Source organism: Crocodylus porosus, unplaced genomic scaffold (assembly GCF_001723895.1).
Source record: "Crocodylus porosus isolate Cpor-Errol unplaced genomic scaffold, CroPor_comp1, whole genome shotgun sequence".
Classification (NCBI taxonomy): domain Eukaryota; kingdom Metazoa; phylum Chordata; order Crocodylia; family Crocodylidae; genus Crocodylus; species Crocodylus porosus.
In genome coordinates, this window is record NW_017728943.1 from 72,332,251 (window position 1) to 72,356,583 (window position 24,333).

The 24,333-nt window shown below is 39.7% G+C and overlaps 1 protein-coding gene across 5 annotated transcripts in view; it reads right to left on the reverse strand.

The window, feature by feature from the left end:
* The window catches only part of CDC42BPA (CDC42 binding protein kinase alpha), a 333,906-nt gene that overhangs the window by 118,993 nt on the left and 190,580 nt on the right, over positions 1–24,333 (reverse strand). For all 5 annotated transcript variants that reach the window (XM_019549566.1, XM_019549565.1, XM_019549564.1 and 2 more), the window contains exons 6-7: positions 2,048–2,141; positions 123–323 (exon numbers count right to left, since the gene is read on the reverse strand). In XM_019549566.1, the coding sequence (XP_019405111.1) occupies positions 123–323; positions 2,048–2,141 (295 nt within the window). The remainder of the gene's footprint in view (positions 1–122; positions 324–2,047; positions 2,142–24,333) is intronic.

Sequence of the window (24,333 nt, forward strand, 5' to 3'; positions counted from 1 at the left end):
AACACAAGTACAATTATTACAAAACAATTCTCTTTTTAAATAAACTTAAGATAATTCTTTTTACTCATTAAAAATTGTTTAATTAGAAAGGGGAGAAAAAGAGAGAGAAAACAAGCACTAACTTTGTGGTTCATTATTTTCCCATAGGTCTCCACCAAGGACTCTGCATAAAATGGAGTTTCTCCATAAAGCATTTCATACATGCAAACGCCTAGGGACCACCAGTCACATTCAGGTCCATACTTCCCTTTTCCATCTTCCATGGCCTGCAGAATTTCTGGAGAGATATAGTCTGGGGTTCCAACTGCTACTGAAGATTGGACCTGTGGGAGTTAGTATTTCCATTATTATTAATAGTTTTCACTATTAGGGTATGGACAAACATACTTTTTGCCTGCTTCAAACGGGCATGGGGATCTGCAGCGCAGGAATGTACATCAGCTCCTATGATCTAACTGTTACGTCTGCATGAACTTGTAGAGATGTAAGTGAGCTAAACAGGATAAACATTGCAATGTTTTTACTACATCTGTATCACTACAGAATTATTTAGACATAACAGTTGCAACCAAAAAGCCTATACCAGTATCCTTTAATGTTGCTACAATTGTGATACCTGCCTACGATCTTAGAGACAGTGCTCGGTGAATAGGATCACGTAATCTCTCTACTTAAGTTCAGTTTAGTGCTCAAATTGTAATAGAGAAATCTAACAAAGAAAGGTTTTCTAAACAGTTGTTCATGAAATAAACTAAATGTGTCCCAAGCACTTCAATGTTTCAAACGTTCTGAAAAAAAAAAGATAGGCTAATCCAATAATTTAGTTTTGCTCTGAAATGTGATTAATTCCAAATAAGGCAGTTTTGGGGCTTGCAGTTATTATAAAGCAATCATCTCATTGCTAATCACATATATCATATTTACATGAATCTAAGAGGAGGTTTCACCTCAGTTAACCTGGGGAAAAAAGCTTCTCATCTTAGACTTGAGTACAAGCAGGGGGAAAGGACCTTCACCACCACCTGCCTCTCCTTTCCCGTGCCTTTTCTGTCTCCTGTGCCCCTTCTTTCTCTCTTTCACCACTTACCTTCCACTCGAAGCTCTGGCTGGTGCCCAACTCCAGGAAGCATGTGCTGCCTCTGGCATGCAACAGCTGTTATTGGCTGCTGCTCTGGTGCTAGCTCTACGGTAGCCAGAAGGGGGTGGAAGGCAGGCAGTAGGGGGAGCCCAAACAGGAAGCAGGAGGGAAGGGAGGTGGTGTGGGGGGCAGGTGGAAGGGCGGCAAGTGATGGGGGGGCCAGGCAGGGTGTGGGGGTAAACATTAGGGGTGCAATTGGGGGGGCAGACAGTGGCGGGGAGGGGTAGGTGACAAAGGTCAGGCTACTTGACACCCTCCTGCCTATCCTTTCTGCTTCTGTGTGCCCTGCTACCACGGTGGGACGAATTTAAGACAACCCTGCAAAAATTAGATTCTAGACATAGAAAACTGTAACAAATTTATACATTTTCCATGTCTAGAATCTACTTTCTGTGTGTCATCTAAAATTCAAAGTCATCTTGCACTTGGGTAAATACAGTATTAATGCAAATACCTTGTAGAAATTCAAGGCATAATTATTACATGCTGGAATTCCCTTTTAATCTCCTGTACCAGAAGTTTAAAAAAAAAGTGCTCCACTGGGGTGATGCAATATCAAGTACTCTTCATCCTGCTTCTGAGTACACTGACATCAATGAGGGCTTTACATGAGCACTTACAATAGTACATGGCTCAAAACTGGATGTCTTGCATCTTTCCAATGGTTATGTATTCAATTTTGATTATGCAAACTGCATTGATTAACCATTTTAATTAAATGCACTAAAATATATTTAACACAAAATAAATTCAAATAATATTTAATATTTTGTAATTCTATTTTAAAATGACATTTGCCTTCACAGATAGGATTATTGCTTTATGAGCCAAAATTTCAGTACCAAACAGACGACAGAAAAGAAAGATGACTGAAAGAATATTATAACTGTGCCATTCTTTCTAATTTACCGTTCCATCTTCCATGAGTTTCAGACAAGAACCAAAATCCGCTAGCCGAATATGTCCATTCATATCCATCAATATGTTATCTGGTTTAATATCCCTGCAAACAAAACATATTTAAGGATCAACTTGAGGAAAAACATAATGCATTCTCCTGAACAATAATTTAGAAACTTTTTTTTTCATTCACTAACAGTGAAGGCAGAGAACAGTTGCTCCCTATATGATTTTATTTATGAAACATTTGCCTATCCAGCCTATAAATGCAAAGAAAAAATTGTGATAAGATTTAATAATTTAACTCCCGTTAATCACAGTAATAATTACCGTGGGCAAGTCCCACATACCACACAGAGAACTTGTATATAAAGAAAGCAATGGTAGTTTCTGCATAGCCCTATGTATTCCATACCCTATGCTATTATTTATAACTTTACTGAAATAACAGAGAAGTCTAAATAATTTCAAGATGTCTAGAGGAGTATTTTCGATTCACATGTTGGCACTTGGCTAAGAAAAAGCCTCCCTCATAAAACTTTGGAACAAAGTTAATGAAGTCCTGCAATGATCTCTGTACCATTAAGGTTTAGTATCTTTTATCCACACACTTCTGTTATGTACTCCCCCTTCAAAGTTTGCATGTTATTGCTTTGATTGCCCATTCAGAGGACATTTGTCCATTTCTTCTGGAACACCTGATAATGTCATTTTACAGACCTGTTGACAGTTCTTTATGGAAAACCTGCAGCTTTTTTTCCCCACCCTGCTCACAAAACATAAGGGGACACCCTTGGAGCATGCAACATGCCTGAGAACACAAATCCATTTTCTGAATCACACTTTTTTTTAAAGCTACTTAGCTATTTAGAAAACCAAGCGGCCAACTGTGTACACATATAGATACAGTTCTCCTGTAAGAACAAAGTGGTTTTAAAACCAAAGTGTTCTCTGAGTACTTCACTTAACATTTTTTAAAAGTAAATAATTAACTCAAGAAACCTGATACTTGCCAGCCTAGTGGTTGGCTGCTCCATTTTGTGCTGAAAGCAAGTGGAGTGTGAGAACAAATACGACTCTCTAACCTTATAATCAGAGCTCTGCAGGTAGCACAAGTCATACAGAAATGGCTGGGTTCATCATGGCATATGTCAGAAGTAAATATACCACTGATATACAGAGTTTAACCTGTATATCAAATTTTGGTCCTAGTTTCCCTGGTGTATGTCAACTATAGTGCCACTTTAAACAATTAATTTACCCTTCTGTAACATATAATGCAATTTGCCCTATGAAGCCAAATTCTTTAGTGGCCTAAACTGACTCCTCTGAAACTACTGTGATTAGTAGTATGTCAGAAGCACTGATATACAGTATATCAGTGGTATATTTGCTTCTGACATATGCCATGTTTGACCCCAGTACTTTTTCCTGCCATGGCAGGGGGTCGGACTTGATGATCTGCTTGAGTCCCTTCTGACCCTACCATCTATGAAACTGTAAGTCTCAGCCTTAAAGATGTAAATCTGATCACTCTTTTTTAAGGCTTTAATGTCTCAGATAACTGACGGTAAGAAATCTGAAATTCAGAACAGGGCCACAGTTTCACAAGTGACTGTAAGGGCACATCTATATGCACTCATCTGAAGGATCAGGATACTGGTTGCTAGGCACATGAACAAACTGCAACTGCTCAGTATCTTTAAACAATTATTACAAATGTTGTTTAAATTTAATTGATCAAAAAAATATGACAATCACAGTATTTTCATCTAAGACTCGCCCAAAACTTTCAGAACTTATATGATGAATGGATTTTTGCAACAAATGTTAGCTTTCAAATAAGTAATGAGGTTGATGTGGCAGAGAAATAAGAAAGAAAAAAAGCAACTAACACATTACTTCATTCTTATAAAGGACTAAACAAATTTTAATCAAATGTTGTCAAACAAACTCTATATTCCTAGCTTGAGGCCATACAGGTTATCTTTCAACTCAGAGCAACATTTATATAACTGAGCTATAATCTGTGCAATTAAGGTTTTATAATGAAAAATTGAGAGATCGTTATTTGAATGGCATGATAAAAGGCACTCCAGCATTCAGGGAAGACGTTAATGTACTGCCTTATGTACTACAAAATAATGAAATAGTCTCAGGTAAGTTTCAAGAAGCTATTGTATACAGAAGACATATATTATGGATAGACTTGATACACATTGTTTATAACAATGAATACAGGATTAATTTATTATTTGTGAATAACTGGTTGCCCTTTAAGGCAAGCTGAAAGCTGCTTGTGGTACATTCTAGCATGGGGTTGCCCTAGATCTAGGTTTATAGGTGCTGTGCGATGGGAGCAGATGGACTCCCACTGCCTGGCAAGTTTAAACCTGTGTGCGGAGTAGCCCTACATCAGCTCTCTCTGTCCAGTATCTGGAAGCCCACATGCTGTGCAGAACCTGCTGTGCTCTCCAGAGTGCAGGTTTAAACTAACCAGGAAGGGGGAGCCCCTGGCTCACCACTACACACTCAATTTAAATGCAGAACATCTTTGTGGCTGGTTGCCATTTTATGGTGCCAGAAATTGGTTGAACGTGTGGCATGTTACTGTTAATTGCATGATGGATGTAATATCTGCCAAGGGCTTTAGACATCTACATTTTGTGTGGAAGCCTGTTTAGATCTGGCCCTTTATGCCTTTCAAGCTGTTTTCTGTCGCTTGAAAATTTAAAAAAGGATACCACAGAGTATAGAGTTAAGGCTACCTTAGAATAAATTAATACTGTTTTGCCTCAGATACCACTGTGCAGTAAGTACAGATAGTAGTTACCATTCTTTTTTAAATGACGATCACTATAGCACTTCATGAAGAGAACACTGAGAAATATTTTCTTCTGACTCATAACGAATTTAAAATGAGTCTTTTATGCATTTCATTTGGTTTTATTGTATTTGGCATTTGAATGCAGAAACAACTGATGTACAAACAAAAAAGCTCAAATGTTCATAACTTTTTTTAAGCTACTGGTTTGGAGTGTTTCAGTCTAATAAAGAACTCCTATCACACTAGAAAGGCAAATATTGTTACAGAAATTGCATATTCACATATCAGAATGTAGTACAAAATAACAGAGAATCAAGATGTAAACCTGTGGAAATAGCTCTGAGAACCCTCTAAATAAAATTCTTTAGTTCCACTTTTGCACAATGTTGCTGACACTGCATGTGCTAAAGAATTACAACTTTCAGCTTTAGAGACTTTTTCATATTGATCTAGCAAAACATTCATTAAATATATTCTTAAAAAAACACTATCAATGTCTCTGGAAACATCTCTCAGATGTAAAATACTTAGTAAAAATAAATCTAAAATCAAATTACATTTAAAAATCTGGTACTACTTCAAGATAAACAAAAACATAAATTACCTTTGAGGCACTATTTACCCAAAATATCCATCTTTCAGTATATACCCAAGAGATTAAGAAGAATAAAGGAGACAGTAAGTACAAAGAAACCACAGGACACACACAAGGAAAACCTTGCTGTGACTGTTTGTATGCATGTACCTCCCATTACAAGGTGTAAAAAAATATTTTTGCTACATTCTGCAAACTTTTCCTGTCACATCTCTGCTCCATCAGCCACACACTGAAATGGAAATAGCAGTCTTATAAGCAGAAACAGCATGTAGAGGCCAGAAACGGTGGATGAAACCTTTGAGGGGAGCCCTAAGCAGATACATGGAATGGTCATCCCCTCATAAGCCTCTCAGCCTCCTCCTCCTATGCTATACAGCATTTAGCTGTTCCATCATCATTGTTCATTAACTACACAAAGAAGACTGGCACTGTGACAGAAGACTTTGAGGTGGTATGCCCAGATTCATCCCATTTTTCAAATTCCTCCAAGTGATTATTAATTACGTAGATAAAGGTATTTGTTTTTTTTATAAACAATGGAGGCCAGATCCTCAGCTTGGGTAAATGGGTATACTTCCTCTGAAAGAAGTAGAGCTCCACTGATATACATACGTTTCTACTTATTTGAATAGATAACAAATCAAAATGCACAATTCTTTCCCTTAGTTAAATGGGAGTTTGTCAAGATCTTCACAATGAAAGCAGTAACCTTTCTTTAAAAGCCTTCCCATTCCAACTCTTCTACTCTTTATTTTAACACCAACACCCTGCTCCCTTCAATTATATATTTTTTTAAAAGGCTGAAAGGCCAGCCACTCAACATTTGGGAAATGCCAGGTTACAGGTTGCCTGGGCAATCTTAGTGTAGCCTCCAGCTGTAATCCCAGCATGTCCTATTTTAGTATGCTTAACTTTGCAACCTTATTTATGCTGTTCTTTTAAAGGTCAATATGACAGTAATCTCCCAGGCCTTTTTTCAAAAAGAAACTGAAAATCAGCAATTCCATTATGTGGAATCATACTGATACTCACAAGGATCATCACAGGATTGAAACTTTTAGCAGCAGAGCACAGATTTTTGCCATCTGAGCTAAGGCAGTCTCTGGTAGTAGATTATCATCTTTTCTGTGGACCAGTAATAGACAGGCTGGGAGGAGGAGAAATACTTCGCCATTCCTCTGTGAACAAGTTTACATTCCTTTTTGAATGAGTGACATGTGAAAGCAAAAAGCTCCAAAAGTTTGAAGGGTAGGAACCTCCTTAGGTCCAGTTTTTTATTTAAACCATTTCTGAAGCTAAAGTATCATGTGAGCTGCTGAATGCACCAACTCCTGTGAATTGCAGTGAGATTGGAGGGCCCTCAGAATCTTGCAGGAGAAGGTTGGTATTGCATAGGATCGAGTCCCTGAGCTAGTAACTCTTCTCAGAACAGTCTGTCTCATCAGAAATTAGGTACTTCCTATTTCTGATCAGTCTGAAAGTGCTGTGGAAATAAATGCTTTCATAAGACTTTTGTAACTGCACTTTCAGATAGAAATGGAAAGTGCAAATGCCTGTGAAAAATAAAACTAGCATTACAAATATTAACACAACATTTTAAAAACTTGTAATAGTTTCCACTTTAATCTGAGGTTTGTTCAAGCTTCAGATTGGTCTATCTATCTGAAAGGGGTCACACATCTCTCTTTAAAATTAGTTTATTTTCTTTAATTAAAAAAGTCATTTTGCTTTATAACTGTTGTAATATGAGCAACGGTTTGATCTGGGACTACAGCGGGATTATTGCCACTCATTTTGATTTCTTTGCTAATGAACCTGATAAAAATTCTATTTGTTTACTAAGGCTCAAGAGTAAACTATTTCCTTTGAGAGCTGGTAAATCTGCAGTATAGCCTTTTAAGGCCATTACAAAAAAAAGCCTTTTTTTTTTGGTCTGGGTTCATTTCAAAGACACTGAATTACTACAGAAATGCTGAGGCCTTTGCAAACAGAAAATATTATGTATTATATTATACATGAATTTTAAGCACAGTTAAATTTGTACCATACTTCATACCAGTGGAAGAAACCCAACAGCAAGCACATCTGTCAAGAAGACAACAGCAATTATTGCATAATTGTTTTTGCAAGTATGGTTTAATTATGTGTGCTCAGACTGTTATTTTAAAAAGCAAATTTTGCACATCAGATAGCCATCTTTTTTATAAAGCAACAGTGACTAAAGAATATTGAAGGATAAGTATATATTCCTTTGAGCTCCCAAGTGGGTTTTTATTATAATTGTTAAAGTTTCACAGAAAGCCAGAGAAGATGCATGTAGCTAGTTACTAATGTTCCCCTTTAAAACCACTATTAAGTTTATTGTAAAATTATGCTGGTGGTATTAAAGTGTCCCCCCCCTTCTCAAGGTTCACCTGCGCTGGTTTGTAAGGAACCGGATAAAGTAGCACTGTCCAACTTTAAACCCGTAGGGGCCACATGCCCCACAGACCACCCCTGCAGGGGCTGCACACTACACAGGCTGCACCAGGCACACCAAACACGCTCCCTCTCCCTATGGCTGCATCATACACCTGTGCAGGCACACCCCATACTGCTGCACCCAGCACTGTATGTATGTATGGATTACCATACATCTGGGTTTTCCCAGACATCTTCTTTTTGGGTGCTCCCATCTCCATCTGAGAGGTTTTTTTAAATACTAACAAACGTCTGGGATTTGGGATTTTGCTCTCTCAGCAGCAAAGTTTTCCCTGGCACTGAGCTGCAGCAGGGTGGGGGAGGTTCCTGCCCCTCCAGCAGGGGAAGGGAGCCAGGGAGATGTGTAGCCAAGCCGCACTGGTGCTTGTGCTCGCAGGCGTGGAGCAGTCAGGTGATGCTTGCAGGGCTGGGGGGCAAGGGGCTGCAGGTCGGGTGTGAGGGGTAATGGCAGGACTCTGGGGGAGTAAGGGGCTGTGGGTCAGAAGTGAGGGGCATCAGAGGGCTGTGGTTTGGGAGTGAGGGGCACCAAGGGGGTGGGGGACTGTGCGTTGGGAGTGTAGGGCACATGCAGGGCTAGGGGGCTGCAAGTCAGGAGTGAGGGGCATCAGCAGGGACAGGACAGGGGGGGCTATGGGTTGGGAGTGAGGGGCACCAGCATGGTTCGGGGGGGCAGGGTACTTTGGGTCAGGAGTGAGGAGCAGCAGCAGGGTGGGCTGTGGCTTGGGAGTGAGGAGCAGGAGCAGGGTATGGACATATCACTGCCTCCTCCACCCCCCAATCATATTACCCTACCCCTCCCTGATAGGTGTCCTCTTTTTTGAAACTGGAAATAAGATAACCCCACCAAGCACCCCCTCACCCCACCATTACTGTGCTGTACAGGCATGATCCCCCCTTCCATCCAACCCCAACCCCTTGCCTTCTCCAGGCGAGGCCCTGGGTTCACCCTCCGCTCTCTACGCTGCTACAATGCCTCACCCCTTGCCTTGGGGCAAAGGCAGGACATGGCAGCCAGAGGAGAGAGGGAGAGCCTGAAGCCTGGAGGAGAAGCACCAGAAGCAGGGAACCTTTGTGCCAGGAGGAGGATGAACCTGGGAAAAGCAGCCAGAAGTTGCAACAGATCCATTTCAGGGACCAGAACAATAAGGTTCCTCTGGTCCCTTTGTTTGGTGAAGGACTGTAAGTAACTGGGGCAGGCTGGAAGAAGCTCCAGGCGGCAAAGAGCAGCACAGTACTAAGGCTTCCTGAGAGATGCTTGGGGGAGGGAGAAAGCCCAGCTGAAAAGTCCTGAGGTGGCAACCTACAATAGTAGACTTAATACACTAGATGGAATATGAAACAGTGTTGGTGGGAGCATTTAGACAGGATCATACTGCTGAGCCAGCTCAACAACGTGCATTTTGAAAACCATGCTAAAATCCTTTAGAAACTGAAAACAAATATGCCAATATTGGGAACCAAACAATACACTACAGACATCTGCACATATCTCAATAAGCAAAAAGCAAGAACACACAGTATATTCTCTGCTGTACTTTATTTTCTTTGTAATCTTTGTAATTTCTTTTTCTCAAAAATAAAGGTCACCAGATTTGAAGCAACAGCATTGCCTTTGCAACCGTTACGTGTCACAGAAGGAACATACCTGCACAGGACGGTTAAAAAGGCAAGAGAGCCAGATGCTCTTTGGCAGATCCAAATAAATTGCTTCCTGAAACAAAGTGGCTAAGGCCCTGCCTGTCTAAAGGTAGGGAACACTGGAATAGCAGTAGGGTGACCACTGGTCCTTAATTAGGCAGGACAGTCCCAAAATATAAAGATCAAGTTCTGGTCCCAGGCTGAATGACTGGGACAGCACTTGTCCTGGATTCCCCTAGAGAGTCAAACCATAGGAATATCCTGTGCAGGGATCTGGGTTTTCTGTTTACTGCTTGGGGCTGGGGGTAGCAGGACACAGGGGGTTCCACGTGCATGTGTGTGGCAATACTGTATTGCTGCCTGGCCAGCAATACAGCCAGGCAGCAATGGAGAGCAGCTTCCCCAGCTGCCTGCAGTTAAGTTTATGGGGTGGAGGGGGCATAGGCAACATGAAGGGAGTGGGGGCGTGGGGATTAAGGCCCCCACAGTAAGAAAGGGAATGCAGTAGGATTGGCAGCTGGGGCTGGAGGTGCTGCTCAGTGCATGGGGCCTGGAGCTGGAGTGGGAAAGTGCAGCCGTGGGGCCTGGACAGGGAGTGAGATGGAGCCATGGGCGGCTCATCTGGGAGGGGTGGGGGCTGGCTCCCTGTTGCTGCACACACTCCTGGGGAGGGGAGCATGAGAAGGGTACGTGCCCCTCCAGATCTGTACACAAGGCAGGGGTGAGCATGGGCTGCCTGTTGCAGGCTCAGGGCTCCCTGCCCTGCTGCCCTCCCCCAGAGGCCTCTGTGGCCCAACAGGCAGCACAGGAGGACAGAGCCAGGCAGGGCAGCCTGGTATCCCATTTTTGCATTTTGAAAAGGTGGTCACTCTAAACAGCAGTGAAGGGGATGATCTGGCTCTAAATGCAGTGACTTCTGTATGAAGGAGTCCTGTATGAAGAATGACTATATGGAATGTCCCTTTTGAAGTAGCGTGCCTTCGAATTGTAGCTGATTTACCAATTTATTTACTGGATAAACACAAAGAATGACCTCATGGATAAGATTTTTATTCTACCTTCACATTACAAAGTTATAAAAATATATTTTTTTTAGCCTAATAATTACTTCTCTCCTATATAGTCAGTAAGGCTCATGGTATATTATTCCCGCTGACAGTAACGTGTGAATTGTAGAGGGTATACACTAAGTTTGCTGTGAGTACTCGCTGTCCCCTTAGTGATGTAAACCCAAAATCAAATTATGAGTTCAGGTTTAGCTCAGAGGCACAGGGTAACTAATCCAGATGGCTTAAAAGCAATTGAAAATACTATAGCATTTCATTTCTCCTTTAGACATGTACATACATTCTGAACAATTATAAAAAATAAATGTCAGAAGCAGACAGTTAATGGTTGTAATTATAGTATTACAATAAGCAGCATTTCCTTTTGCCAAGTTATTTACCTTAAGAAAAGTATTAGCAAGAATCTGTCTGCTAGAACAGCTGGACCTTTACTCTCCAGCATTCTTTCAGCACCTGAAGTTTTCTCCAACATTGTCAGAACTTTTGTGGACTCTCTGTGCCATTCTCTTCTGCTGATGCAGAAACAATTTTCTTCCCTTTGCCCCATTTCCTAGAGCATTTAAGCTACACCCACCAAAATAAATACATGAAAATACACCGATGTCTGGCTACATTTTCATTAAAGTAGGTAATCTGGTGCTTACAAAGTTTTTATTAATACATTCGGTGATTCAGATCTGACAGCCCTGAGGGATGCCCACAAAATGATGTTTGGTGAACTCCCAGCAAAGCTAGTAATCACCTGATTTGAGTTTGTCATAGTTAACCCTACAGGACTTCAAGAGTGAGAGTTTACTTCAAAGGAGAGTTTACTCCACATTTCTATTATATTGTTCAGGGGTGATATCAAGTGCTGAATTTGCCAAATTCAACTTACCTCAGCTGCAGTGAACCAAGCTGGAAATAAGCTCCACCTGGCAAAAACAGCAATGTGCATGGAAGCCAGATTAGATTTGGGTAGTTGGCAGCAATTCCTCAATAATCTCAGTATGAGAGGCTGCATGTGACAGCTGCACAAGGAAACTGGAGTAAGGCTCCAGTGCATTTCTACCTAAAGACACTCCTCTCCTCCTCTGCTCAAGACCTATGAACATTTCTATCTTTTAAATACAATTATCTTTTGATTTTTACTATGTTCTGAATAACTCAGTTTCTACTGGATACACACACATTCACATAGACACACTCCATGTGTAGGTATTAGTTTTTACACATACACACACGCTATGTATGCATCTTAGTTCATATAGTACCCAAACAACTGTGCTATGTTTGCATATTAATAAAACAATGCTCTGCCTTTTTAAGTTGAAAAGTAAAGGCTTGAACCTTTTAAAATGAAGGCAATATAAGTAGCTTTGAAGGCCACAGGACTCTAACCAGGCCTAAAATTTGTAGAACTAAAGTCCTAACAAGTAAAATAGGCAAAAGGGAGAGAAAAGCAAGATAGTTTCATGATTTTCATTTTAAAAAACCTATTCCTTTAGTTTATATCCTGTTTTTTCCCTTGGTCCTTACTGAGAGGAACAGGATATAAAATACCATGCAACACTTCACCTCTTGTTTCAAAGCATCCTTGTACCTTAGGTATCGTACACTTGATGTAACTCTCATTAAAGTCAGTGGACAAACTACCACTGATTTCAAAGGGAGCTGGACTGAACCACAAAGGACAAGTCCCGAATTCCTGGTGAATGGTAGTAACAGTGCAGGATCCCTTGTTACACGGTGTATCGATTAAAAACATGCACGTAGTTTTAAACAATGTTCCTTCACCAAGAACAATCAAGATATTGACAGTCGTACTATAATGGCACAGATGAGCCCCAGCATAATATATACACAGAGCAAGAAATTGCCCCTAATCTGAAAATCTGACAAGATAAACAGATTAAAATTTTGCGAGATGGAAAAATATAGTATTATCATCTCCTTTTTACTAGTTAAGATGCGTGTCTATAATGTAAAGCAACTCTGCACTGAGACACCCTGCACTAGTTCTTTGAGCAGTAACTGATGATCTGGAAGCAGTACAGTGCAGTAATAAGGCACTGTATACAAGACAATTAGCTCTGCTGAGAGGCAGAACTTATTAACCCACATGCTATACCGCATTAATGGGGCTATACTGTTTCCAGCTCAGTACAAAGCTGCCTTATACCATTTACCCACAGCCACAGAGAAAGAAGTACTTCATTCCAAATTCTGTAGCAACGCAGTGACAGTCAGGAATTGAACCTAGGTCTTCTGCATTACAGCCTGTAAGATATTTAAAAATCTAAAGTTAATGAGGCCTAGAGGGTAATTTATATTTGTGGCCAATGCTAACTTTTAATTTTATTTTTCTTTATTAAAAAAAAGGAAATCTTGCTCCAAAGACTTATGTTGCTCCTTTAATCAATTTTTGCTCCTCAGACAACTATTTGGAAACACCAAAGTATTTACCTTATGATATCTGATTTTCTTTATGAATTTCAAATTCTAATAAAATAAGCAATAACACACAACAGGGTGTGCATTTGCCAGCCAACACATACACACCTTGGGTTTGTTCAGGCATTGACGTTCATTCCTGAATGCAAATACCATGTGCACATACTGGCTGATGAACACATACCCTATCATATGTCAAAGAACTTACAAAGTTATTATTTTTTAAATCAAATTGTTTAAACCTTTCCTAACAAACTTTAAGATGTATTTGCCAAAGAAAACTATTGCACTGCAGTATGTTTATTTCCTGTAAAATTCTGGATTTCTCTAAAATGTTGTAGTTCAAGAAACAGTATTAATGAAAAAATAATTTTGTGTCCTAATTTCTCTTTTCTTTTTATTCTCTCTTTTTTTAACACAACTGGTGAAAGTAGTCTGGATCTCAAAGTAGCTCCAATTCAAGGTGCTATATCTTCTCTGAAACCCTAATGAGCTGAGAGGAAACAGATGGTTACATTTTCAGAATATATCCCTTCACCCATTAATTTGAAGAAATAAGATATAAAACATAGCAAAGAGATAGGGAACAATAGTTAAAAGAAACTATACAAATGATGTGTCATTTTTAACCACAATTCAATTGCAGCTGAACACTTCAAATCAGATCAACTGACATGCCTGTTCCGGGAGTGTTGGTGGTAGCCATATTAGTCTAAGGACACAAGCAGACAAGGTTCTTTGGGTAAATATAAAAATAAATATTTGGAAATATTATTAGACCAAATAAATAATTGGAAAAATTGTTCTTTGCAAGCTTTCAGGTACAAACACCCTTCCTTAGGCAGAGGGAGAGTCAGAGAGAGGCTAGGGGCTTGATGTCAAGCTCACTGCAGTCAGAATGCAAGGCGGTGGGGAATTTAATTCCAGACCTCTTTGCTGTGCCTGACTGCAGTATGTGGAGCAGTGCGCTTTTAGAGTTAAGTTTTTATTCATTACATCTTTGGAACTCTGCAAGTACAAATTTGGATATCACATGGAGTATGGATGAATAATAATGCATTACATTTAATGGAGAATGTCCCATAATTCCTATTATAAACAACAATTGTTAGCTGCTTTACCAGATTCAGATTTGTTTTTGAGGTATTTTGGTATTTAGGCATAGCTTACAAAATTCATTTGATAATTTTGCTTGGTCTGCTCAGATTCATACTGATATATCACTGAATGTCTAGATTGTTTACTGGGTTTTGGTCTAAATCCACCCCTCCCCCTACAACATATGTTTTATTTTAAGATTCAACATCTTATGGGGAATAGAACATGCTTAAAATACTTCAGGCAAAAATACATATACACATAGGTATAAGGATCTTGTTGACTTGATGTGCAAGCAAAATATATAGAAATAAAGCTTTTGACAGTTTAATTAGAGATATGTAAAATAATCTATAATTGCTTAAGCATAAGTCCATGGGACAGCATTTGGGTGCATTCATTTTAATAGTTAAGAACAGCTTGACTTTTTCCCTTCATATTAAGCATTTTATTGGGATTTTTCACCAGGCAAGAAGCCACATGGCAAAAAGAATCATAGTAAATAAACAGAAGAAAAATTACACTGAGCAAGTATGGAAGTCCTCCATGCTGTACAAAATTGAAAGCACAATCATTAAAACTTTGGAGGAAAACAAAAGGAGGTAATAAGAAAATGATCTATTTTATTGAAAGCTGGTTTAAGACTGCTATTTTGGTCCAAAGAGTTCAGCTATCATCAGGGGAAATTAGTAAAAATTGCTACTAGCTGGATCCAATTTGTAAAGCTCAAGAAGGAGACAATCCTGAGGAAATGAGATAAATAAGCTTCAGTTGAAACAAGATAAACTGTGACATAATTACAGAACAGTATTCCGAGGCTCTGGAGGTACCCTGCAGTTCGTTAATCAATTCTAATTCAGAATTATAATGTTTAATTATTTGAAAATCTTTTTCAATTTTCTTTTGGCAATAAAGATGCTGATTGCACTATATCAAAACTCTAAGTTCAAGTCTCAACTAAATTTAAAACAAGATTTTAAATATTTAGCTCTAACTCTATCTGCAATTTTGCATTTCTTTAGCATTTGACAGAATGTCTGCTTAGTTCCATCAACATAAACCAAGCCATAGTCATTGGAGATTTTAAACTACATTGTCAATGACATTACATTGTTAGCACAGTTTAAGCCACAGTGCGACAGGCATTTGTCTAAAACTCATGTTTGTGTAAAAATCAGGTAGGCCCCAGAATTCAATGACAATGCCTTGAAATTTAGAAGTAAAAAATATTATTAAAGTTTCTAACATTTAAACATTTCTAAACAAATTGAGTAATTGTAAAACAATTCTGAATTACAGACTTGCAAGTGGAAAGCTTCTCTGTATCCTCATATTGTCCAACCAAAATGTGCCTCAGCCTTGACACATATGCACATTTAGGGATGACCTAACTATCAGACTTATCTAAAAACAGGTACTAGTGACACATTGAAGATGGTCTGGTTATTGTAGTTAGGTTGTCTGATAATCAGTTCCCTAAGACAATCCTTTTTGGATATTAATGTGGTAGGTGTTAATGTGACAAACAATTAAAAACATCCAAAAACTGCTAAGAGCCAGACCCTAACCAATGCAATACTGAGGTTCAAAGCTTGGAACAAGTAGTCTTTGAATATGAGATGTGATGCAAAATGGTCCATGATGGTAACTGGCTCGGAGAGCCAGTGCACCAAGGACACAGGATACAAAAATCTACAATGAAAATCTTGACATTGGATCAGGCTTCCCAGTATATTCTCATCACAACTGTCCAGTTTTTAAGTGTATGTTTCAGACAAAGACTGGTCATCATTTTAACCCTTGGTTTAAGCAAGAATCAATATGTTTAAACATTTACATTTAATTTCTGTTCTGGGATACCTTTATCTTCCAATAATACCTATTGCAGAGGGATAAATAACATGGAGTCTACAAGTCCCACTGTTTTCTAAGTTTCCCCAGAATAAAGGACAGTTTTATGTATTCCTTTTATGCATATAGTAGTAGAGTTGTCAAGAACCTGGGAAAGAAAAAGAGAATACTTCATGAACTTTACTGTGCTGGTTTAATTTCCCTGTGCACTGCACAGGAGCCAGGGTAATGGGCAAGGATGATCTAGCACAAAGAGGGGAAACCTTTTTGACAGGTGCGTTACATTAAGCCCTGAACTCAGAGATGAAAAATGCTGAGCTGGCATTCTGGGCAAACCCTCAGGAGAGCAGGGGAAAGTGTGCGCAGCTTCCAACATAGAGGGCGGGGAGCATGTCATGGGCGGGGGGGCTTCTGGCAGGGAGGGGAGTGCAGGTTCTGGGGGGTGGCATGCTTAGTGCTGAGAACAGGAGCTGGGGTGGGGGAGGGGCTACAGCCTTACCCATGCCAACAAGTCCTAAATAGTCCCCAGCTGAGCAACTGCCACTGCATGCTTTGCCCATCCTGGGTTTTGCCCTTAAAGCAGCGGTGGCAACTGGGAATGCTTTGGAGTTCCTAGCACAGGTAAGCCATGACTGCTCTTGCCACTGGAGAGTGGAGTCTATGGGCAAAGGGGGTGATTCTGGCACCCTGCCCCATGCCTCGCTAGTTAAGCTACCGCTTGCACCCTCCCAGAGTACCATTCCGATACCCTATTCCTGCCCAATCTGCTGCTTTGATTTCTGCTCCCTGCCCTGTACCTATTCTGCCATATGCTACCCGCAGAAGCTTCCCATGCCACTTGTGGTATGCACACTGCAGGTTGGCCACCCCAGACCTAGCAGATACAGTACTAGAGGAACTTAGCATTCAATTCCCAGCTCAGTCACAGACTTCTTGTGTGATCTTGGGCAAATCACTTGATTTATTCTGTGCTTTAGTTCTGTATCTTTAAAAGAAGGAAAACACTTCCCTTGCTCACAAAACTGATGTGAGGCTAAAACTGATGAATAATTTTGAGGCACTCAGTTACTGGAGTAACGAGGATTATAAATTTGAACAGACTGACTTTTCTGTAGCATTTACTTCACACATGTCAGTCACCTGGCCTATGGATCCTGTTGCCATAAACTGTGCATGTAATCTTCAGCAATTCACTGAATTTTATCTATCTATAAAAGGGGATTTACACATACCAATTTTACATAACAGTTAAAGGATTTGCTCCATAACAGTTATGAACTGATTTGAGATATGTGGATGAAACATACTGTAGAAATGCAAAATTTTATTTTAATATTACAATGTAAGCTGTCTACCAGTCACTTTTCCAGTTTACTTGTTAATTGTTTCCTTTAGACCCTTATATACCAGATCATGCTTTTTGTAACTTTTGGTCTGATCTGGATTGCATAATAGGGGAGTAAAAATCCACATGACTTCTGGAGAAAGAGATTCAGAGCCATTATTTGCTATTTTTCCACAGACAGAATGAAATTGCAGACTCAAATATTGAGTTTTGAACAGCTATTCATTCTGTTTTTAATAAAATGCATATTGTTCTGAATCACTTTCCTTTAACTCCCTTTTGGTAAAACCTTAGTGATATAACCAATTATTTTTAAAAGTTGTTTCCTCATTTTACATGCAAAGAAGACACTATACAATGATCTGGTATCTTTGAAAAGCAAACAATGTAGAGCTCATTTAAAAAAAGAGCAGAAGAGTATATGACAGTAAGGTATTAGAGCTGAGGCACAGGGTCATAAAGCCACTGAGGATCTCTGCAGTCTACCAGTACCAGCCCATCCTTCTATCTGAATCTCCACTCCTACTCTCACTTTCTCTGTCATTTTCTCCTAAACCTCTGAAGAGAGTGAGAGATTTCCTATAGCAATAACACACCTGTCTCTCTCATAACTGCTCCATCTCCCTTTTTCTCTAAACTGTGACTACTAGCTTCTCTTTCTTAAGCACTTTTCAATCCAGCTTCACCCATCCAGTAGATCCAGTTTTCACCAAAAGCCTCCGGTGATGCTTTCCTGTCCAAATCTCAGGGCTACTTTTCTAGCCTCGTCTTTCTCAATATGTCAGCTGTCTTCATCCCCATTGACTCTGCCCCTTTAATTTGAAATCTTATGTTGTCTGGATTTTTGTCCTCTCCCAGTTCTCATACCCTCTCTCCAACTGCTCCTTTGACCTATCATTTATAGGATCTGTCTCAACCCCTTTCTCACTTTCAGAGGGTTCTTGCAAGACACTGTCCTGCTCCCTCCTCCTGTCTCTACACTATGCCTGTGCAATTTCATTCAACAAAAAACTTCACCTATGTTGACAACTCCCAGATACGCCTCTCAACTACACACCTGTCAACTGCCCAAACTAAAATCTCAGCCTGCCCTTCCGACATTTCCCTGTGAATGTTTCACCATCAGGTTGAGCTCCACGTGGCAAGCTGATCTCTTACTGCTCCCCTCCACCCCAATCTCTCTTCCTACCTGTTATGTCACTGGACAATCTTTCCTTGCATCTCAGTCATAACCTGGGTGTCAGCTTTGATTCAGCTCAATCTCAGCTATTTATATCTAGAGTGTGTCTAAATATTCCTGTTTTTTCTTGTACATCTAAGGGCCTCTGTACACACAACAAAAGTGTCATTTAAAGTGGCTTAAATGCCCTTTTGCACCACTTTAATGGCACTGCTGTTTGCACACTCGGCAGCATACACCATTTTAAATGACTTTTTAACCCAGGAATGGCCTAGGAATGGCTGGCTTGCCCCTGGGGCAGAGTAGCAAGGCAGCAGGAGGACAGCTGGGTGTGCTGGGTGGGAGAAGGCAGTGGGGATGGTGCATGAGGTGCTGGAAGCCCACCAAGCCCGAGCTTCCCCGAACACGTCAGCTTCTAGTGCCCTGTGCACTGTTGCACTTTGGTAGGTAGTGAACTAAAACATCTTGGAGGTGTTTTATCTTGCTACATTACAAAGTCATTTAAAGCAGAATATGCTACCTACCAAGCGGTGAGGACCCGTTTTTTTTTCTTCCTTTTTTTCTCCCGGAGCCTGCCTGCCTGAGTTTCAAGGGGGCCCACCAGTGCTTCCCGCTGTGGCTGAGGTGGCGGCCAGTGCTCCCCTCTCTGGTTGCAGTACCCTGTAGAACTGCCCAGGCCAGGTACCATGAGGTGGGTAACACCTGGGGAGCACTGCCACTGCTGCAGAGGAAAGCACTGCCTGCCCCCTGCAGCTCAGAAACTGTTCAGCCTGCCTGCAGCTCACCTCCCCACTCCCCTACCATGGGCAAGGCAAGTAAGTTCTAAGGATTGGGCCTCCACCCTTGTGTACATGCCACAGGGGTTTAGTTCAGTTTAGTTCTCCCTAAATTGAAATGGTGGGTTTTGATTTAGGTAGAATTGAACCAAATTAAACCCCCATGACATGTACGAGCACCCTTTAATATCCAGCCTCACTTCCCCATTTAAGAAACTATTACTTGAACTTGAATCCCTATTATTTGTCATGTTGACTACTACCCCTCTTCCTTTCTCACCTTGGCAAATGCCATCTTGTGTCTAACCTTATGTTCACTGAAGGATATAAGGGCATCTTCCTACTTCATTGCTTTTATGCAGTAATCCCATATTCTTTCTATTTTTTCCCTACCAAGTTCCTCCTTTTTTTTTTGTTTACCACAAGCACATGTTACTTATCCTCAGTTTATAAAACCCTTCATGGTTTAGCAATAAAGCACAATCTCATGTGTATTATTGACCTGTCAACTCTCATCTCCGCTAATAATGCTGTTTAGTAGCTGTAATCAACCTTGCTGTAGGCTGTTATGGGGAATAATGAACAATGCTACATAATTCAGCTCATAATTCATTATGACAATTTTCACTTGTTAAAAATCACTTACATTTTGCCAAAATATACAGTCTTGGAGAACACAATATGCCCCCTGACTTAAAAAGGACTTTCAAGATCTTTATTACAAAGACATCAAGGCATAGTATTGAACAGATATTAATCATCTCTGTGAGATATAGAAGGTAAATAGTACATCATCATTTCTGAGGTGAGAATACAGAAATATAGAAGACCAAATTCTATTAGCCTTATACAAGTAATTCCATAGACTACTTATTTAAGTGAGGAAGATTGAACAGCTTTGTTCCCCAGAAGATTTACATTGTTTAACTAAAATGCACCTTAACAAGGACTAAATCTTAGAAGTTACTGACATTACACAGATCCGTCTCTAAGGGAACAGACCTGTAAATTAGGGCGCCAGGTGTCTGTCTCGTAGTCCTTGCTATTTAGCTCACTGGCAACTTGGAGTGCCATAAGATCCTGTAAAGGGTGGTCCTCAATACTAGGTGTGTAAACACCTACAGGATTCACAAGATAAAACCAGAGATTTCAAATAGGAATCTATTGTGTCAGAAATATCCTGACCTGTTGAGGTCATTCTGAGTTCTTTGCAATGGAAAACTTGCTCTATTTTTCCATAGCCAAGATTATGAGTGAAAGCATTTTCCGGGTGCCTTGCATCTAAAAAGGTTGATAACCACTGTTTTAGCCATTAGTACATACTGAAAGTATTAGTTTGAAGTAACTGAAGTGAGGAGCATGGTTTAACTGAAATTTAATTTGATTTGTGTGTTTAAGATGTAGGGTTACTTTTTGTATTAATAATAAAACATTCTAAAAAGACCAGTGGCTGTTGCAATAACCTGAAAGAGGGAGGCTGACACTAATTAAATTTTTATTCTAATGTAAAACTGTATTTTAGGGGTTAAACAAGTATTTTAAAAACAAAATAAGCTAGTTCTTGGACTTTTCATTCCCTCAGCCCCAGTCTGCTCTTTCTATGTCTATGTGCTATTAATCCATACATTGGAGGATCCAGCTGAGAGTATGGATGGCATTCTTGCATCTCTAACTTGCCAGGCTGCCCAATGCTTTTTTGCATTGGCTATTCTACTTGCTGTAATTCAAACCAGGCTTCACATTCCTGCAAAGAAACTTAACACCAACAATAGCTATAGGGAACTCGCCCATCTGATTCAGCACTTGAGAGAATTATGGCCTTCAAGTTACAGCATCATACTGCAGTGTCGGTTCCAAATGCCAGCCTTAATAAGGTGAGCTTTTGTATCAGTTCAACTTCCAAGGGCTTAAAAACAATTAAAAAAATAAGAGGACTGCCAATCAAAAAAATCTGTACATGTTACTTTAACAAGAGACACTCCAAGTACTAGGTTGCTCTCGCTGTGGGAACTGAACTAAAAGACCGAAAAAGAAAATTAGCTAAGATTAATAAGTTGAAGTCTAGTTAACTAACAACCTAAATATACATTGCCCATGTCCAAAAGTGAAGAGTCTCACATCAAGTTGCAATATTAGTACAATATGAAAAGGAGACCCTTGATTAAACTGTACGAAATCTAGCTGACAGTTATTTGTAGATTGCTGATCTTACATTTCATTTTGCACTTTTCCTTCCAAAATGACTGAGTTTAAAAAACAAATATGCCAAACTAACTTGAGCGACCCAATATATTTTTACACACACACACACACACACACATTGAGGCTGTGTTGAAATGTCAAAAATGGTTAGGATTCCATTTTGCTTACTGAAATGTAAGCAGACAGTTTAACAACTCCACAACCACTAGCCTGAAGCATATTCTAAAGATTAAAAAATTAAAGTCTACTAAGTAAGGCTAATTCATGTAAAAGCTTTTAGATTTCTATGTTGCACTATGTTACTGGATGGAGTAAAGGAGTTGAGGGAGTATAAGCTCCTTAAGAATGTCATGGTCATCTGTGAGTACCATCTGTCAAAGAAATCCTGAAAGAAGAGGCTAAAGAAGAATCCAAACTATGTTCAGCTGTTATAGTGTAAATTGCTACCTGACACTACCACTTCAATATATTCTCTGAGGTAGGCAAATGTTTTCTCTCCTTTTACTTCTGCTCTATGTTCCAGGATAGTCTTATATATGTATACTCTTAGTCACCTCAATCTATGCAACAATTTTGAAAGTACATTAGACAACATGAACACAGGAAGACAATCCTGTTTAGCAATTACAGCCAAAAGCCATTATTCATTTACCATCAGCGAACAAATTGATGGCAAGACAAAACACTGCATAAGAGTACAGAGTTGGCAGTGGGCTCAACAGGAGAATCTAACAGATTTTTGGCATATGAAAAACCTCCAACTTTACTTAGATGAAACAAACTGTCAGTTGTAGTCAACAGAGTTTTCTGGAGCTGGTCAAGAAAATGGTTATTCTGCTGATCCCATGCTTTGTCATCCAGTACCCTTCCCTATCACTACCCTGCTTCTAAGAGAGAGAACATGGGTATGTATTCTTTGAGAGGGACTGACATAAGGAAAAGGTAGCTGTGCAACAATGAAAAAAAGATATGAGATCACCATGTGTTTTTTTTCAAGAAGGAGAATGGATTCTTAATGTAAGTAACTTAACTGTATCCCTCTTTTCATCTGCCCCATCAACAACAGAAACATGATTTCCAAAGCCATAAAAATATATTCACAGAAAAACTACAGATGGCTTTGAAAAAAGTTAAAAGTTCAATAATCAGGAAAGGGAAGGCAGATGACAAAAAAACCCTAGCCAATGGTTTTCTATTTTTCTAGACATATTTATGTGGGGAATAAAGTGAATACACAATAGCTGCAAAATAAACTCTAAACATTTACAAGGGGGGGGGGAGTATCAAGAAAACCAGTTCTCATATGAAAGGACAAATGTGCATTTGGAGAAACTGTTCTGACACAATCTTAAAACAGCTATAGCAATTATTGCATTCTACACATTTGTTCAGGTCCATACTTCTCCAGGTTTCATGTTATTTTGGATAGGATGACTAGCTGGGGGAAGAAAGCTTCTTTAAAAAAACAATTATCCAGACATTTCAAGATGCTATGGGGAGTCTTTTTTTCCTTGTTTCTCGCTCAGACAGTCAAGGCATACCCAGTAGCTAAATAACAAACTCTTATGACTGCTACTCTTTTAAAGAAGTCAAAGTCACTATGCTTATTAGCTGACAAATGTCAAAAAGAACAGAAGAAAGGGCAGGTGCAATACATCATAGGAGAGAGAAGTGTGGCTCTCTCCGAATATGTCTGCTAAATAGCTCTGCCCAATTTAAAGCGTATAGGTTAAATGCAAATAGGAAAGAAGAAACATTCATAGAAAGTACATAAAAAGTAGAACACCACAGAGCAAAGAAACAACATATCCCCAATGATCAAACTAAATTTAGGACAACCTCTTTTCTCCTGATTATTTTCCTACTGCATTGTAAATACAGCATTGCATTTATTAATGTTTCAGCTATTCATGATGCATTTATTCTCAGTGAATAATTTGATTGTGGAGATTTTTTAAAATTACCTTTCACCACAAATGCAGCAACAAAAGAAACAGTAGCTGCTTAATAGAGACAAGTTACTAACTAAAATGATATAAAAAAGTCTACTTATCAGTTTACATTAAAAACTACAAGCAAACTGTGTAGCTTTCTTACTGACTTCACGTCAAACAAATGATTTTTAAAGAAAAGCCAAGTAACAGAGCTCTCTGTTGTAAACAGGTTGATCCCAGCCTTTCGCTACTAGGAGTGATATACATGGATGGATACAGAGGGGAACAGAAACGTGTTCTCTGCTGCTTAACGCCTAGCGGCCAAGTAAGAAATAGCATGAAGTCCCATCCAAATCATCCAGGGAAAGAAAGTAGCCACAATATAAAGAAAACTTAAGTGGGAGGGGCTAAAAAGAAAGGAAATGAAGGGTCTTCACAGCACCACAAAAGAGATGGACCTTTCCCCCAGCCAAGTTTAGCACATGTGCTGCCAATTTTTAAATAAATCAATTAACTGAAATGTCTCTAATTGTCATTCTAAAATTACTAAGCATCTCCTTCATGAATGTAGGTGTGGGTGTGTACATACACACACACACACACACACACACACACACACATATATACACACATATACACATACACACGCATATTCATAAACAACCTCCTCCCCATGACACCCCTTCCTGCCTCTCAGAGAGGGCTGGTGGGTCTACTTTCATGGTGGTTCATTCCCTCAGGGCCCCCCATGTGACAGTCCGCTACATAAGGGGAGGGCTATGCCCACTCACTAGCTCCCAGCCCCAAAAGACTTATTTTGCATGTCTACATCTGACCCACCAGGACTGTATTCTTTTTTTTTTTT